This window comes from Pipra filicauda, unplaced genomic scaffold (assembly GCF_003945595.2).
Source record: "Pipra filicauda isolate LSUMZ 115617 unplaced genomic scaffold, ASM394559v2 scaffold219_size1829416_pilon, whole genome shotgun sequence".
NCBI lineage: Eukaryota > Metazoa > Chordata > Aves > Passeriformes > Pipridae > Pipra > Pipra filicauda.
This window is the reverse complement of record NW_024104331.1, coordinates 723,599-739,143: the sequence shown is the minus strand read 5'-3', so window position 1 is coordinate 739,143 and position 15,545 is coordinate 723,599. Positions and strand designations below refer to the sequence as shown.

General features: G+C 53.5%; 2 protein-coding genes across 4 annotated transcripts; one reads left to right on the top strand and one right to left on the bottom strand.

Moving 5' to 3' along the window:
* Positions 1-11: 11 nt before the first annotated feature.
* Positions 12-2,060, top strand: SH3BGRL3 (SH3 domain binding glutamate rich protein like 3). The gene is given in 4 exon segments (XM_027740249.2): positions 12-191; positions 194-286; positions 611-778; positions 1,136-2,060. Coding segments are annotated over 4 exon segments (435 nt in total). The 5' UTR covers positions 12-83; the 3' UTR covers positions 1,202-2,060.
* A 2-nt stretch (positions 2,061-2,062) lies between these two features.
* Positions 2,063-13,552, bottom strand: UBXN11 (UBX domain protein 11). 3 transcript variants are annotated; one of them, XM_027740234.2, is made up of 13 exons: positions 13,528-13,552; positions 12,553-12,644; positions 12,201-12,322; positions 11,407-11,461; positions 10,313-10,389; positions 9,715-9,829; positions 8,226-8,443; positions 7,845-7,922; positions 6,859-6,979; positions 5,653-5,756; positions 5,348-5,421; positions 4,492-4,638; positions 2,063-3,767 (listed from the first exon to the last, which is right to left on the bottom strand). In XM_027740234.2, exons 2-13 carry the CDS (start codon positions 12,557-12,559, stop codon positions 3,551-3,553), a joined length of 1,335 nt encoding a protein of 444 aa, XP_027596035.1. In that variant the 5' UTR covers positions 12,560-12,644; positions 13,528-13,552; the 3' UTR covers positions 2,063-3,550. The 3 variants fall into 3 exon arrangements, with proteins under 3 accessions (XP_027596035.1, XP_027596036.1, XP_039237191.1); XM_027740235.2 differs by having other exon boundaries at positions 5,354-5,421; XM_039381257.1 differs by lacking the exon at positions 13,528-13,552 and having other exon boundaries at positions 12,553-12,660.
* Positions 13,553-15,545: the final 1,993 nt, after the last annotated feature.

The following is a 15,545-nucleotide window of genomic DNA, read 5'->3' as shown; positions in this document are numbered from 1 at the left end:
CGGTGGCGGTGAGTTCTCATTCCCGTTCCCGGTTCCCGGTGCCGGTGTGGGCGGTGGCTCCCCGCCGGCCCCGCAGAGCCCGCATGCCCGTGCCCGCCGGCCCCATTGGCCCCCGCAGTCACATGCCGGGCGGTGGCGGGGCCGCCCGCTCCGCCTTCCCTCGGTCCCTCCCGCCCAGCCGAGCCCAGCCGAGCCTCCCTCCGCCGGGCTGAGCGCAGGGAGCGGCCGCGATCGCACCATGAGCACCCTCAAGGTCTACAGCACCTCGGTGACCGGCTCCCGGGAGGTGAGCGGCGGCGGGGCCCCCGGGCTGCCGCGGGCAGGGGTGGGTGCAGCGGGGCCCCTCTTCCCGGGGGTGGGCGTCTCTTCCGTGGAGCTGTGAAGCGTGTCCCCCCCCCGGCCCTATCCCAGGGGTCCCCTCCCTTGCTCTCGCCGCAGCGGCCCCTTCATCCCCCAAACCCATCCCTCCCTGCTGGACGTCCCCCCCGTGGCCAGGTGGGGTCTGCACCGTGAGCGCTGTGCTGAGCGTGGCTGGCGCGCTGGGGTGTGCGCCCACCCTCCGGGCCCTTTTCCACCTCCCCTTAACCTGCCTTTCCCACCCGGGCTCCAGATCAAATCCCAACAGAGCGAAGTAACCAGAATCCTCGATGGGAAAAACATCAAGTACGAGCTGGTGGATATCTCCCAGGACAACGCTCTCCGAGAGGAGATGAGGGCAAAGGCAGGCAACCCCAAAGCCATCCCACCCCAGATCGTCAACGGAGACCAGTACTGTGGGGTGAGGCTCCCGCTGCGTGCTGGGGATCAGCACCCTGAGGTTGGGTGGTGGGTGACAGTCCTGTCCCCTTGGTTTTGCTACAAAGGGTGTCAAGACACCCTGGCAGTTATTTCTCGTGAGGTGCACAGAGAAGGTGCTGTCAGGATTCACGGCCATTTGGAGTGCCATGCCTTGGGGGAAAAAGGGGACGCGGGCAGGGGTCTTTGGGTGACCGTGGGCTGTGCTGTGTGGCGCTGTCCCTGCTTTGCTCTGTCATCCTTGGCACAACCAACTGGTCCCTGTGCTGTGAACCAGTTTGTGCCACGTTCTCAGGGGACCCTCTTGCCTTGAGAGCAACCGTGTGACTTTTCCCTGCAGGATTACGAGCTCTTTGTGGAAGCAGTGGAGCAAAACACTCTGCAGGAGTTCCTGAAGCTGGCCTGAGCCCCGGCTCCTCTCCCTTCCTGGACTCTACCTGCATTCCTGAGCACCCTCATCTCCGACCACCTTCACTTCCAGGTTGTCAGCGCTGTCCTGGCACCGCGACCTGTATTCCCGGCACTGGGAAACAAACCCATGACCAAAACTCATTGCAGCTGCCTCCGATTCCCTCCTGCCTAACCCCGACATCATCTCAGAGGGATCCAAAGAAAGTCTGACGCTCGCTGCGCATGGCCTGTGAGCAGAGCCGGGCCTGGCTCACCGCAGCTTCCAGTGCCTCTGTAAACAGCAAAGCCTCTGGGGCGTGTGAAGTGCAGGGCGGCCATCAGCCCCCTCCTCTGCCTCGGGAGGGAAGGGCTTAGGGCTGCATGTTACTTCCCACTTCTCCTCATTGCTGTTAAAATTGTAAATTCCGCTGCCTCACTTCCTTTTTTTTTTTTCTTTCCCTTTTTTCCCCTGTTTTCATCTCGACTGTAGACATTATGGCAACTAAGTAAATTTTTTTTGTTTGTCTTAATTTAATGCAAAAATACTGCACAGAGTTGGGGTCTGACCACCCACCGTGGAGGAGCTGGGGGCGAAGGCTGGGATCTGTGGCATCTGTGCTGCCTGGGGGGATGGATGGGGCTGGAAGGGAGATCTGTGCTGTTCTGGCCACCCTCCACCATGACCAGGGCTCCCTCGTGAGCATTAATGGCTCAGGGCTGCCCCAGACCAGCTGATGCTCCAGCTGTCTGCTCTTTGCTCTTTGAGTTGGCTTTTTTGCAATCCTGGACCAAGTGCATTTTGTTTTCCTGCCAAAAAGCAAGTTTATAACCAGTGTTGTCTTCCGAGATGCTATTAAATGTTACTGTACCTTTCACGTTGGTGCTCCTGCGTTCCTTTTAAATCTGGTTTTATTTTGGCTACAGGTTAAACATCACCCTACGTAATGATTCTGAGTCATTTCCAGCTCTGGGGAGCCAAGTCGGTTGTACTCGCTGCTGCAGCCTGACACAAAGATCTTAACACCTTAGATTGCTGCTGCTAATCAAAGGCTCACAGGACTTGTCTGAATGTCCCACGGCGTGGTAGTGACAGGTTCCTCACTCGAACATTCCTCTCCTCTGCGTGGTGAGAGCAACAGCCCGAGGCAGGGACAGCTTCAGCCAGACACGTGAGCAAAAAACAACCCCCTGGCACAAAGATTACCTGGCTGGTTATAGACCAGCAGACAGAGAAGCAGAGGAAAAGGCTGCCCCTGGATCTACTACAGGTGGAAAAAGGAGGAAGCTGAGTGAGAGCTGTGTGGGTTGAGTCACTGGTCACGGGAAGCTGGTGGAAGCAGCTGGTTTGCTTCCTGCATTTGAGCTGTGCAGGGTCCAGGTCCAGCACAGGGGTCTGGGAAGAGCTCCGGGCACTCTGAGCTTCCGCAGTAACTGTGCCTTTGGAATCTAAAGGAAGTGGAAGCTGCAACAGGAATAAAGGGTTTCATTGGGAGCCTTTAATGAGGGCTGGGTCTGCTGAGAGGGAACCTGCCAGAAGGCGCTGCCTCAAATGAGTGGGAGTGTTGTCAGCTGGGAGTCAAGTGGGAGCTTGTCACAGCTGGAATGGGAAGAATGTGCTGGGAAGGGAAAAAGGGCCTGCAAAGTGCAGCCCCAGCCCACGGAGAAGGAGGAAGATGCTTTATTCAGGGCTCCGTGGAGAAGCCACGGAGGGATTATGCTCTTCTCCAATGACACGGTGTCCTGTTGCAGCATCCAGCTCGAGCAGGAGGAGGGAGGGAGGGCGGGTAAGTGCAGGCAGGCTGGAGCCTGGGCCCTGCTGGAGCTGGGGGCTGTCCAAGGGAAGGAGTTGTGCACGTACAGGAAGCCCAGTTGCAGGATCTCCCGGCTGAGTCGAGTCTGGCTCAGTCCCAGCACTGCAATGGCTCAAGGCCTTCAGGTTTAGCTTCACCAGGGACTGTAGAACTGAGCCTGTTCCCCCCCTGGTGTCAGTGCAGTTGAAATCTGTGGGGACCAGCTGTGTGGGGAAAGCAAACTGCCCCAGCTGTGTGTGTGTCCTCCTGCTATAGAGTCCCAGAGCCCAGTACCAGCGTGAAGCTGGTAGGCTCCCCTGGGCAGGGATCAGCCTGTGTAACTCCACACAAATGAGGAACCAGGCCTGGACCCCAGGTGTGAGCTGATGGAAGTGTCCCTGGGTTGGGAGCCCACCTGTCTTGGGGAATAGCACTCACTGCAAGGCAGCAGGAGTGGGCCTGGCACCCTCTGCCACAAGGAGAGGCCAAACCACTGCTCCAGGCTTCTCTCCATCTCAGGTAATGGCACAAGGAAACTAAATCTGGAAAGAAAACCTCTTCCCAGCCAGGGAAGGTTATAACAGGTGAGAGGCAGCTCCTTCTTGCAGAGCTTGGGATGAGGAGCTGTTACGGTGTTTGCAGCCCTGTCCCTCTTGCTGGGAGGGGTCTCTTCTCCTCAGCAGCAAGGAGGCATTGGGGATCAGCCCACATTCCTGCAGGCTCCTGGAGTTGTCTGTGTACAGCCTCTGGGGAAAGGTGCTGATGATCTCATACGAGTCGGAGTCTCCACCCCTAGGAAAGAACAGCACAATCTTTCCTACTCACAGGGTCCCCCAAGGTTTTGCTGAGATGCTCTGGCTGATCCAGCTGTGGTTATGCAAGAGCAGAAAAAAGGGCTCCCAGCCCTCTGTAGCCAGCCAGGCACGGAGCAGCTGTTCCAGCTGCACAGCTGCAGGGGGAAGGAGGCTCGTGCATCCCGACAGCACTGAGCTCATCCTGGGCTCAGACCAAGGCCAGGGCCCTGGCTTGCAACAGCAGTGGGAAGAGGGGAGGGCAAAAGGGGCCCTCAGCCATCTGGAACTGTTCCTGAAGGGCTCAGTGAGCCCTCGGGCAGCGTTAAAAGGGTTGGGATATTGAGATGGCAGAGCAAAGAAGGTGTTGATCCAGCAGCTTGGCTTCCAGGCTGCACCAGCACCTTGGGAATGGTGGCACTAGTCATGGGAGTGCTGCTGAGCAAAGGCGGTGATGACCTGGGTCTGATGGCAATTTTGGGAGGGCAGAAGAGGTTTATCTCTGCTGCTGCATGGCAAAGGTGGGTATGAAACACTCTGAGCTATGTGGGACCCCAGCAGTGCTGCCTGGAGAGCATCTAGTGAGGGAGCTAAAGGGGCAGAGGGCTGAGCTGTGACCCAGCTCAGGCTGATGTTTGAAGATCCAGGGCCTTCAGCAGCCACCAGGGGCCCTTCCCTGGGGCCCTACAGAGCCAGGCAAGGACAGGAGGAGGTGCTGTGCACACCTGATGCGGGCGAGGTGCTGGCGCAGGTCCCCGATGGTGTCGGTGAAGAGCATCCTCACAACGTGCGTGTGCTCCCCGCTCTCACACCTGACACGGAGAGTGCAGACTCCAGGGGCAGGAGCTTCTGCCTCTTCAGCCATCTTCACCCTGGTTAGAAAACCCTGTCAGCCAAGGAGTGAGCTCCACTCAGTGGGCAGAACCTCCAGGATGTGCTGGTGAGGTCCAAACAGGGGAGAGGGAATGTTCTAGAGATGAACGAGGCCCCACCTGATTTCAGGCAAACAAACCAACCTGCTGCCCAAACTGCTGCTTTGCTTTCCCTGCCTGAAGGTGCCTTGAAGAGGGTTGTTGACCTTTTTTAACTTTTCCATTTTAAATCAGGGCTGTCTGGTAAGTGCTTTGCCCTACTTCTCTGATTAAAAATAATCTGCTTGGGTTTTTTTTCATTAGCTATTTGGGTCTTGGCTTGCCAGAAGACTGAGTGGAAAAGTGCTGTTAGTGAGACCTCCCACTTGGGCATCAGTTTCTTGGAGGGATTCCCCCATTTAACCTGACTGCAGACAGCTTTTTCAGTGGTTTTGAACTCTTAGGCCTTGGCTTGTTGGGGAAACTATTTCAAAGAAATAAGTGACATTTTGAACAACAGAAACTTTTTGTTAGAGGTGCAGGTTTGCCATGAGAAATTCAGTGGTCTTCCCAAATGACCAAACTTGGCCTTTTTTTCTAATTGTTTCTAAGGTCTAAAAGGGGAAAGTCCATTTACTTCCTCAGCTGAACCCCCTGAAATGGGGGGGTGATGCAGTGATGAAATAGGAGGAGGAGGAGATCCTGACAGGGCAGGGGTTGGGGGCTGTACCTGTACCTCTCCAGGGTAGCCAGCCTGGGTGTCTCCACCAAGGTCTCTTTGCTGCTCTGCACCCCATCAGAGCCCTGAAACCAAACCAGGTGAGTGTCACCACTGCCCAGAGAGCAGCCGGTGCCAGGACGGCCCAGAGGCAGGTGCCAAAGTGCCACGTGTGTTCTGGTGGAGCCTCTCTGGGAGGAGGAGATCACGTGGAACTGAGGGAGGCCCAGGGAGGGGGTGCTGGTGCTGTGCAGGGTGCTGAGCCCAAGGAATCACTGCTGCCCCTCTCCTGTGGGTGGCTGGGGGTCCTCTCGTACCTGCTGTGCTGCTCCAGTTGAGCCCTGGACACCAACCACTCCTCCTCCATGTTCCAGGGGCTTGGGAAGCTCGTTGGGAAACTGCTCCAAGGAGGCTTTGGGACCTGCCAGAGCAGAGGGGAGATATGTCCATGTGTGACCTTCTTGACAGACATTTTGACCCCAGAATAGGCTGATTTGGTGAAAGGAGAGCGCGCAGCAGCCGACAGGGAGAGCTCTCACCACCCCCAGCGAGGCTGAGACTTGCTCTCGGGTTCCTCCCTTCAAGTTTGTCCCACTTTCTGGCCCACTAAATGTCTGATTGTCAACATCAACAGTGAGAACTGCACAGCCTGTTCAGCACAGCTGGGATGCACAGTGGGTAGAAACCTGGATAGCTCTGCTGTGAAAACCTGAAACTATCACCATTTTTTACAGTCTTGGACGTTTCACCTTGTATTTGTTGGTGTCTACTTCTTTTTGTTTGGAAAATTATTTTTTTTGTTACTACTTAGATAAAAGGAATATTTAGCAGAGCTTCTGTTTGGGAATAGCCTTGAGATGGATGAGCAAGCAGTTCAGCTGTAGGTAACCAGGCAGCTGTTGCTGATGGGAGATGCACATATTGGGTCATTTAGTGATGCACACCCAAACCCACTGAGACTGACTGAGTCTGACTTCCCAACCCTGACAGGTATTGCTTAGGCAGACTGTGAGAGTCTAGAAGCAAAATGAGGTATCTGTGGCCTGACCTTATGTCCCATATTCTGTTATGAAAGTCTGAAGAGAAACTGTCCCATATTCAGTACAGTTACGGTTGATGTGGCTTGAAGATATCTGCATTTATGGAATGAGGCTATAGGAGAGCAGAGTTTTTTTTTGCCAGCAAATCCCTCCCTCAGCCTTTGATGGTGGTAAAGGTGAAGGTAGAAGGAGCTTGGCCTTTTGGAAGCGTGCAGGGCAGATATGTTTTGGAAACCTGCTGAATTTCTGGTAATTTATTACTCATCACATCTCTTTCTTTAGGAGATGAATGATGAGAGGACACTGTGTGTGCTGCCTGGCTCCCAGCTCCTGAAGCAGCACCAGGCCCTGAACCACAAGTGTTGCCTTCCTTGCTGAGACAACCCCCAACACCCCTCCTTCCTGCTGCACTGCCCTGGTAAGGTTTAAAAGTTCTCCCCTTTGAAAATTAGCTGCATTTTTGAGGCAGGCTTAAGATTTTACCTGGGATCTCAGTGGTTTCCTGCACTTGGTTTGATTCTGAATGACCAACTATTTGGCCATGGCCAGGAAAACTCCTTGGAAGGTCCCTCTCCTCAAATACCACGTCCCTTCTGTCAGTGACCTGTTGAATTAAGTCCAACTGCCATAAGCAAATCTGACTGTTGCACAAGCTTCTCTTGCTGCATCAGAGCACGATAAACCACAGCAATGACACCCAACAATCATAAACCCCAAACAAAACCAACGATGCACAGGTTAAAAGGAACCTCAGCCCCAAGAGCTTTGCACAATCCTCCTTCCATGTGACTTTCTAACTTCCACAGCTCCCAGCTCACTCCAGCTGGACTGACCTTGTCTTGCCCCTGCAGCTGTGCCCTGGTTTCTTCGTGGCAGTGGGTAGGTCCAGCCTCTGGCTGTTCCTTCTTATATTTCAGATGCACTCAAAGCTCTAGATTCGAGTCCTCTGAGGCTTTCTGCCTGCAAATGTGGCCTTGGCTCTTTGCCATTTCTAAGAAATCAAAAAGCAGGGCCCAAAAGAACCTCAGGTGGCCAAAACCATTTAAGGTGTGCAAAATAAACTCTCGTGACATCCTCTTTGAGAGACACTTGTTCAATCTGGCTTTAAAAGCTTTTCCAGGGGAACCATTTGAGAACTTTTTTTTTTTCCCTTTGGGTGACACAGCTCTTCAGATGCTGCACGTGCTACTTCTCTTACAGAGCCTGCTGTGCTCTTAGAAGCCTTGTTCCAAGCCAAGATTCACTGAGGCAGAGAAACCCTTCAGTGCTGACGCAGAAACACTCACTCACTTCCTCTAACGGCTGTAGCAGGTGTGCTCCCCACTACCCTTTCCCTCAGACACATCTGCACAGCATCACAAACCTCAAACTCAATCCAGCAGAGTGATGAAAGAAACCTGAACAGTTTTCTTGGGAAGCAAGAGAGCAGTTTCTCCCCAAAAAGCTGGTGAAAAGGGTTTGGCACTCACCTGCAAAGGGACGCCATCGGGGTAGCGCTGCTGCAGCTCCGAAGGGAAATACCCATCCATGATGTCCTGCAGGCATTGCTGAAACAACATGAGAGCTCATGGCCACACCACAGACTTTCTGTTTAGCTCAGGACTGATCTTTCTGCTGGGCCGCTCCTATTTGTGGTGTTATGGCCGTGCAGAGAAGTCGGAGGCACAGAATCTCACCTCTGAAAATTACTGCACAGAGACATACAAGCCTTTCAAGGCACTGTGGGAACGTGAGGTGAGGAGCTGGGCTCCTTTTTAGGACTGAGATGAGCTCAAAAGCCTTATTGCCTTTCCTGGGGCTTAGTGAAGGATGGCAGGGTGGCTCTAATTCCCTTCCAGACCTTTCCATACCTGTGTGGATGGGTCCTGGTAGGGCCGGAAGGCTCCGTTGCACAAGACGATCCCATTTTGGTACAGGGTGAGAGGGATGGGTTCTGGCTGCTTCAGCCGAGCCCCCTGGAGTGTGTGCTTGATTTGAGGACTGCCTTCTCCAGCCAGCAGGTTCAAATATTTAACGTTCTCCAAGATTAAATCAAAATCAATCTGGTATTTGGAAACAACTGCTTCACCTGTGGCAGAGGGATCGGAGTTACAGGGGGAAAGGGGTGGCAGCAGAGCAGTTTTATCTGTCTGAATCTGAGGTGTGTTTTGAGCCCTGACATTTTCACATGTTTGCAGAGTGTGGTGCAACACTTGTGCTGTGGTGCAGCGCTGCCAGGTCCACCCGGGTGTGGGCTAAACCACAAGGGCAGGGCAGAGGGTGCAAACTCACAGGGCTCCACGCTCAACCCCTTGCCCTGTTCATCGCTTCAGAAGTGTTGTGTTGTCCCTGCACAGTGCACAGGGAGGAATTTCACTAGTTGGATTAGCTAGATTGGATCAATGGATCAGGGCAGAGGTGCTGAAGAGGTGTCAGTGTAAACACAGGCAGCTGCCTGCATCAGCAGGTTGGGCAGGGACGCTGTGAGGACGTTTGTCTGGGTGCTTGAAGGTGGCAGGGTGAAGCAGTGAAAAGGTTGTGATGGGGCAGAGGAATGAAATCAGAAGAGGAAATGAAAGAAAAGATGTAGATTGAGCTAAAGCCCTTTGTATTGTTGTTCTGCTTTTTTATGATTTGCTAAAGGAGGATGGGGAAATGCCCTTAAAAAGGGTCAGTGAGCTGATATCAAAACTATTTCTACTGATTTCCATCTGTCCATCCCCTCCTGTATCTAAGGGTGGGGAGGTCTAGTTAGCTAATATTTGCCTGGTGGTTAGGAGGCAGCATTGCCTCTACAGCCCAAATATTCTTCCTTTTTTTCCTCTGTTACCACTTCCTAAGAAGCCATTGCTAAACATGCTTGGACCCCACACAGCAGAGTCAGGTCTCAATTAAACTGCTCACGTGGTAGTTGGGAGGAAAGGCAAACAATACTCCCTGGTGGAGCCAGACAATGTGGGTATGTTACTACAACTGCTGTGTACACAAAGCACCTGATTCCGCTTTCCACCCACTTTACGTCAATATTATTAAAGCAATGAAGCTTCAAACAGTGCAGGGTATGTGAATTCTGCAGGAAACAGCTGCTGTGAGGTCCTCCCAAAGGGCTGAGCCATCAGGTTCTCTCCTGAAGAGCTTACAAAATATAGATGTATAAAATTAAACCTCCTGCCTGGCTTAGCTCCTGCTAGGTCACTCCATGTCCCCGTCCTTGGGAGGGATTGATGTGAAGATCTCGGCACGGGATCACAAATTCTGAAGGCCCAGATCCTGGGTCTTTGGTGCTTACCTGCTCCACCTTCTCTAAGCAGGCAGTGGGAGCTGGGATAGCTGCTTCAGCCAGGGGTGCTGGTGTTTTACCTGGCTTCCAGAGGCTCCTTGGTAGCAGCTCCCCTTCATCCCCGAGAGATTCTGTGTCTTCCAGCTGATCCTGTGTCTCTCCAACCCAAATCAGACCGTAGTCATTCAGAAACCGCTGAGAGGGGAAAGTACAAGAGCAGAGCTTCAGAAAACTAGAAGTGGTAGCCTGAGTGTGGTCAGTTGTGACTGCGAGAAGCAGAAAGGGAGGTAAAAGAGGTTTGTCTTGGGGGCTCCTTGGCCCAGACAGGCAGACTCACTGGCAGGGCAGTAGTAGCAGCTCCACTAGTAATAGGCAAAAGGGAGGAGGAAAGCATTTGTAGTGACAGTGTAATCTCTCAAGACTGTAGGAGCCACAAGGAATATTTCTACAGTCCTGGAAATCAAAATGACGAGGTTTGCAGGAGGCACAGATGTCTCTGTGTTTAAAAAGCCTCCTCCTGCCCTGTTGCTGACATCCAACCTGCTCTCTCTTTCCAGACTGAGGTGAAGAATTGTGATGACCAAAGTGGCAGCTCAGAAAAGGCCAAGCAGCCTGGGACTGCAGCACTCTCAAAGTGAAGGTGCAGATGGCTGAGGGCAAGTGAGGCTGGTGTCTCACCTCCATCTCGCAGACCTGGGTCTGCAGCTGAAGGCACCTCCCTTCCAGCTCTTCCAGGGTGGATGAGTCAGGAGCACCTGAAAAAGAAGAGCTGATGTTTCTGTGCACAGCCTTAAAGAAGAGCTGTAGATCAAACCTGTCACACAGCACAGACCCCCAGCAGCACCCTGCCTGCACTGTGAGTGACCTCAAGCGTGACACAGGAGCTGAACATGAGCTTTGAGTGCTGGACTGACAATTCAGCCTGCAGTGGTTTGACAAGGATGCTGACAGACCAGGAGATAGCTGTGAATGACACTGGCCAAGTTTTACAGTGCAGGAAGCTGATGTGAGTGGTGCTGTTGGCAATTATGCAATGAAAACTGCTTGGCTTCCTCAGCCCATTAAAAAAAAATGAGCAGGTGTCCACTAAAGCTGGGTCCAGAAATCTTGGCTGAGTGGCAGCACAACGCATGGTGAGGCACAAACCACACATGATTGTGGTTTGACAGGCACAGTCGTGTTTTTTCACTCAGGAAATGGAGAATTTACCACAGCTTTGCATTAACAAGGTAGTGCAGCCATTGCAGAAAACGTGTGTGGGCTCAGCTGGAGAGCTGCTGGATTCTGAGGAATTGAATAGGGGAAAAGACCTTTGGTGACTCACTTAAAGCTGGGTTCAATTTAGAGTTAGGCTGCCTTGCAGGACAAGTGAGCCTGGACCTGTTGGAGACTCCAAGCAGATTTTTGGTTTCTCTCAGCTGTAGCTGTTTTCCTGCCTGTTTGAACTCTGCAGTGTTTACCGATTTTTTGGGTGTTTTTTTTTCTCCTGGCCATCCTCTGGTGTCTGGGTGGTTGGTTTACACTCATGGAAACTTAGTAACCCACAGAAAATAGGCCAGGAAATGATGATTTGCGCTGCACCAGAAAAAGCCGAGTAACAGATGCGAGTTAAAGTGCAGATCTGCTTTAGGAAATGGCACCAGCGTGGCTGGTACCTCTCACCAAAGAGGCTCCTGGGCTTGGGAGCCAAGGACAGCTCAGGGAGAAGCTCTGTCGAAGCACCAGGAGCTCTGTTGCCCTCCCAGAGGTGCCAGAGGTCGATCAAGTTTTACCTTCCCCTTCCTGAAGAGTCTTTATCTTCTCCTCGAGTTCAGCAATCCTCCTGTCCTGCAGGGACAGAACAAATAATGACCTCACTTAGTTCCTGGGCCTCAGGGCCTCGAGGCACAGTTGGCACAATTAGTCCTGGGTGAGTCTGGTGCAGGTACTCCCACCCCACTCAGAGACAGGCAAAACAAGGGTCAGAAGGGCTGAATCACCTCACAAACACCTTATTTAGGCTCAAGTGAGGGGTGGGATAAATACAGAACTCCAGAAATAGGTGACCTATCTCTCAGTTCTCCATCTGCACGAGAGCTGTGGGCACACACAGGCTCCTGTGCTTCCTGCTGAGGGGCTGATCTGGAGACTAAAGCAGCATCTCTGCAGCCACTTCTTCAAAAATGAAACAAAACAGGGTATTTATTCTAAGCTTTTAAAGGGTATTTATTAAAGGGTATCTATTCCATTCAGTAATGCAGAGAGGTCTGCTCTGGGATGACTCTGCTGTGGGAGCAGCTGCTGTTTCAGAAAACAAAAGGAAGAGGTAAAAATAAAAGGTCTGAAGCCAAAGAGCTGCTGATATTAGTGCCAGGGTGCTGGGAGTCACTGCTATAATCCCCTCTCCCACCCCAAGGCCTGATCCAATTGCTCTGTTGCTTTGCAAAGGCTCATTTGGGTAATTAACAGAGCAAGCCACAGATTAACTTCTTTTAGCCCAAACAAGGTCTGAGCAGGTGGAACTGCTGTGGCTTCAACCATCAAAGCAGGACACAGAGCAGGCTCAGCCAGGGGGGCTGATTTTTACCTTCAGCTGGATTTCTTGTGCTTGTTTCTCTATTTTTTGTTCCAACAGAGAGATTTTTTGCGTCAGGGAGGGCGTGAGCTCCACCGTGGGGGACACGAGCTCCGTGTCGGTGTGAGCTGCACCTGGAGGCACAAATACCTGTTACCTCTCTGAAATGGGGGGCACACAGGGGGCCCCACACCAGAATTCCTGCTCTGCCACAGCAGGGAGGACGAGGATATTTTTGGGGGGTAAGGGGGTGGCTGTGTCACCAACAGCACGTTGTGTAGGCGAGAGGGGGACCACAGAAATTAGGTCTGGCCTGGGGTGTCACTGAGAAACTCAGAACCCCCTAATAACTGAGGGACTTTACCCTCCATGTTCCTTTTCAGTGTTGTCCCCTGGAGCAGGAGGGGAGGCTGCCTTCCACTGGATTCCTGGTCCTAGGAGACACCCTGGCATCTTCTGAGAAGGAGCACGGAGAGCATGGAAGGAAGAAAAACAGGTCAGTGTTTGGATACAACTTCTCCAAAAGCAGGGAAAGAAATATCAGGCTTGTGCTGAAGGGAAAGCAGGTGGCCTGGGCATTCAATCCCATGAGTATTCCCAAATTCCTGAGCGTGTGTGGGCACTTGATATGAGACAGGAAGATGGGAAGGTACAATCAGGAACAGCAAACTTTACTGGGAGTGAAACGTGAGGGTTTGCTCTGAAACCTGGTGGGGAGGATGTGACCTAAAGTGGAACTGGAAAAATAGGTGACGTCTTGTTGTGCTCTAGGGCTGGTTGAGGATGTGGAAGCCTGTTGGTTCTTATCTGATTTTGGACAGTTGTAGGAGAGAGAGAGAGCAGAGAGAGAGCTACAGTCACTGCAAAATGTGTAGGGTGGTAAGAACTGCCTCACCTGTGAAGGCAATGAACTTAGACAGCTCTGCCCTTTCAGTAAAAATAAGAGGGGATAATACATAAAAACAAAGCACAGGCTCATTAACTTTGGGGGGGTTTGCTTGATGGGTGATTTTTTAAAAATATAATTGAAAAAACTGTCTAAAAAAGCCTAAACTGTACATTTTTCTCATCACCCCAGCCCGTACACCGGGGCAGGGTGGGCTGTTTGAGGGATCGTGGGCGAAAAGGGGCTCAAAAGAACGGGGGTCACCAGGTACCTCCTGGGGGAGGTGACTTTGGGGGGGGGAGGGTGAACTTGGGGGGGCCCGAGGGGGGTGGCAGCGCCGGGGGCACACGGGGTGTGCTGGGGCAGAGCTCCGTGTGTTAGGGGGACCCTCGGGGGGGATCCCCGAACCTCGGCGGGGGTTCCCCGCGCTCCCCCGGACCCCCAAGCACTCACCCACCCGCCGCCATCTTGTTTACAGGCTGTTGCCACGGCGACGAGGGCCCCGCTGCGATTGGCTCGGCGCTGGTCACGTGGTGGGCGATGCATCCCCGGGGACCACAAGTCCCAGCATGCACCGCGCGGCGCCCCCGGCACGCGGGCACCTGGAATGGGACTGGGAATGGGACCGGGATGAGCTGGGGAGTGGGTCCTGCTTCCCTCCCTTGCCTCCCTCTGCGCATCCTCTGTTTCAGCTCATAGACATCGGCCCGTCCTGAGGCACCTCCCGCTGTGCAGCTCCTCCTGATTCCCTCGCCTGTTGCTTTGGTCTCGCTCTTCTCACCTGGGCACTTTTTGTTTTGCCTCACTGATGCCCTGAACTCCGTCCAGAGCTTGCTGCTGTCCCCGGAGCCTACCCTGTGTGTCCCCCACCCCACCTGCTGCCACTGAGCCAGCTGAAGCCTAGCCAGTTTTACCCCCTTTTATGGGGTGCTCATAGAATCACAGAACTGGTTTTGGAAGGGACCTCAAAGCCCACCTTGTTCCACCCCCTTGCCATGGGCAAGGACACCTTCCACCAGACCAGGCTGCTCCGAGCCCTGTCCAAGCTGGCCTTGAACACTTCCCAGGGATGTTGGCTGTGCACAGAGAGACTTTCAGTTTGAAACTTCAACAAAGTGCAAAAATGAGCTAAATTTGTTGAAGCTTTGCTGCGGAGGAGCCCTCAGCTCTGGGCGGAAGCTGACAGCGAGCTCTTCGTGAAGCGCTTCACCAGCACAAACCCAGACAGCAGGTGTATGTGCTTGGCACATTTCAGTAACTTTATTCATTTCAAACCACCTTAAAATAACCAGATCCCTTTTTTGTCTCCTGGTGCTGCAGTCGAGTCGCTGAGGGAGCCCAGAGATCTGCTGTGAGGAGGTGGATATTGGGGGGCAGAAGGAAGCATTTCCCTGATCCCTTACCTGGATCAGACTACCCTGGGTGTGTCACTGAAATTCAGAGGGACACCTTGGCCTCAGCTTCACATTGGGGGAAGGAGGTTTGTGACATGGTTCAAACACTGGCTGTGACTTGCAAACCCTCCCAGTGATCCAGGGAGGGTTTTAGCCACTCTTCAGTCCTTTGTGGGTGTGAGGACAGAGAGCCCCCAGGCAGATGCAGAGCTCAGCCTGAGGGGTTTCATGCTGGGGGTGGTGTTTGGGGATGTGGCAGAGCCAGGGGCTGCAGACAGTGGCCAGGACATCCCTTGGAGCTGGCTGTGTGGCTGTGCCAGGGAAGAGGGAGCAGGAGCTGCTCTCGTGGCAGAGGATGTGGGTGAAAAGCTCCAGGGACTCGAGGCCAAAAGGGTGGAGATCCCCCACGCCGTGTCTGGCACCTTCTTCCTCCCAGCACCGTCAACAGACGCGACTTCCCCAAATTGAGTTGAGCAGCCTTTTGGAGAAGGGGGTTGTGATTGGTGAGACGGAGCCAGCGCTGTGCTTAAAGCCTCGGGGCAGAGGAGGAAGTGTCAGGCACACGGAGAGAGCCCCGCGAGCCCCGACCATGCGGCCCCTGCAGCACGTCCGCCCGCTCCTCCTGCTCGCCCTGTTCGCCCTCTGCATGGTAAGGTCGGGGCTCTGGTAGCCCAGCCGGCTCTGGTAGCCCAGCCAGCTCTGTCCCATGGGTGGGGGGCAGCCCTGGGTTCAACCAGTGAGGTAATTTCTGCTTTCAGCTGGGAACATCAGCGTTTAATTTTCTATCTGACTCTAAACCGCCGTGATGGACTGGGAGCTTTGCGCTGTGGTCTGGAAGGTCTAAAATACTTCCATATGTTGATTTTTTTTTAAAGCATTTCTTTAACTTGAGAGTATCATCCACATCCATAACCTTCACCCTGAGCTCTCCAGCCTCTCCTTTGCGTGCTGGCCCCGTGCCTGGTGTGGGGATGCTAAATGTGGCTTGCTGGAGATGCCGGGCATGGCCGTGGGGGGTTCTGGGTGGGCACATGTCTGTGGTTTCCTCTTGCCTCTCCCTACTGGAGGTTGTTTTCC

Bases quoted from the DNA above. Each gene is read 5' to 3' on its own strand.
- UBXN11 (XM_027740234.2), bottom strand. The intron at 11,462-12,200 runs GTAAAAATCAGC...CTGTCCCTGCAG, and splicing joins CACAAGAAATCCAGCTGAAG to GACAGGAGGATTGCTGAACT. The intron at 8,444-9,714 runs GTAAAACACCAG...CCTCTGCCACAG, and splicing joins AAGGAGCCTCTGGAAGCCAG to GTGAAGCAGTTGTTTCCAAA.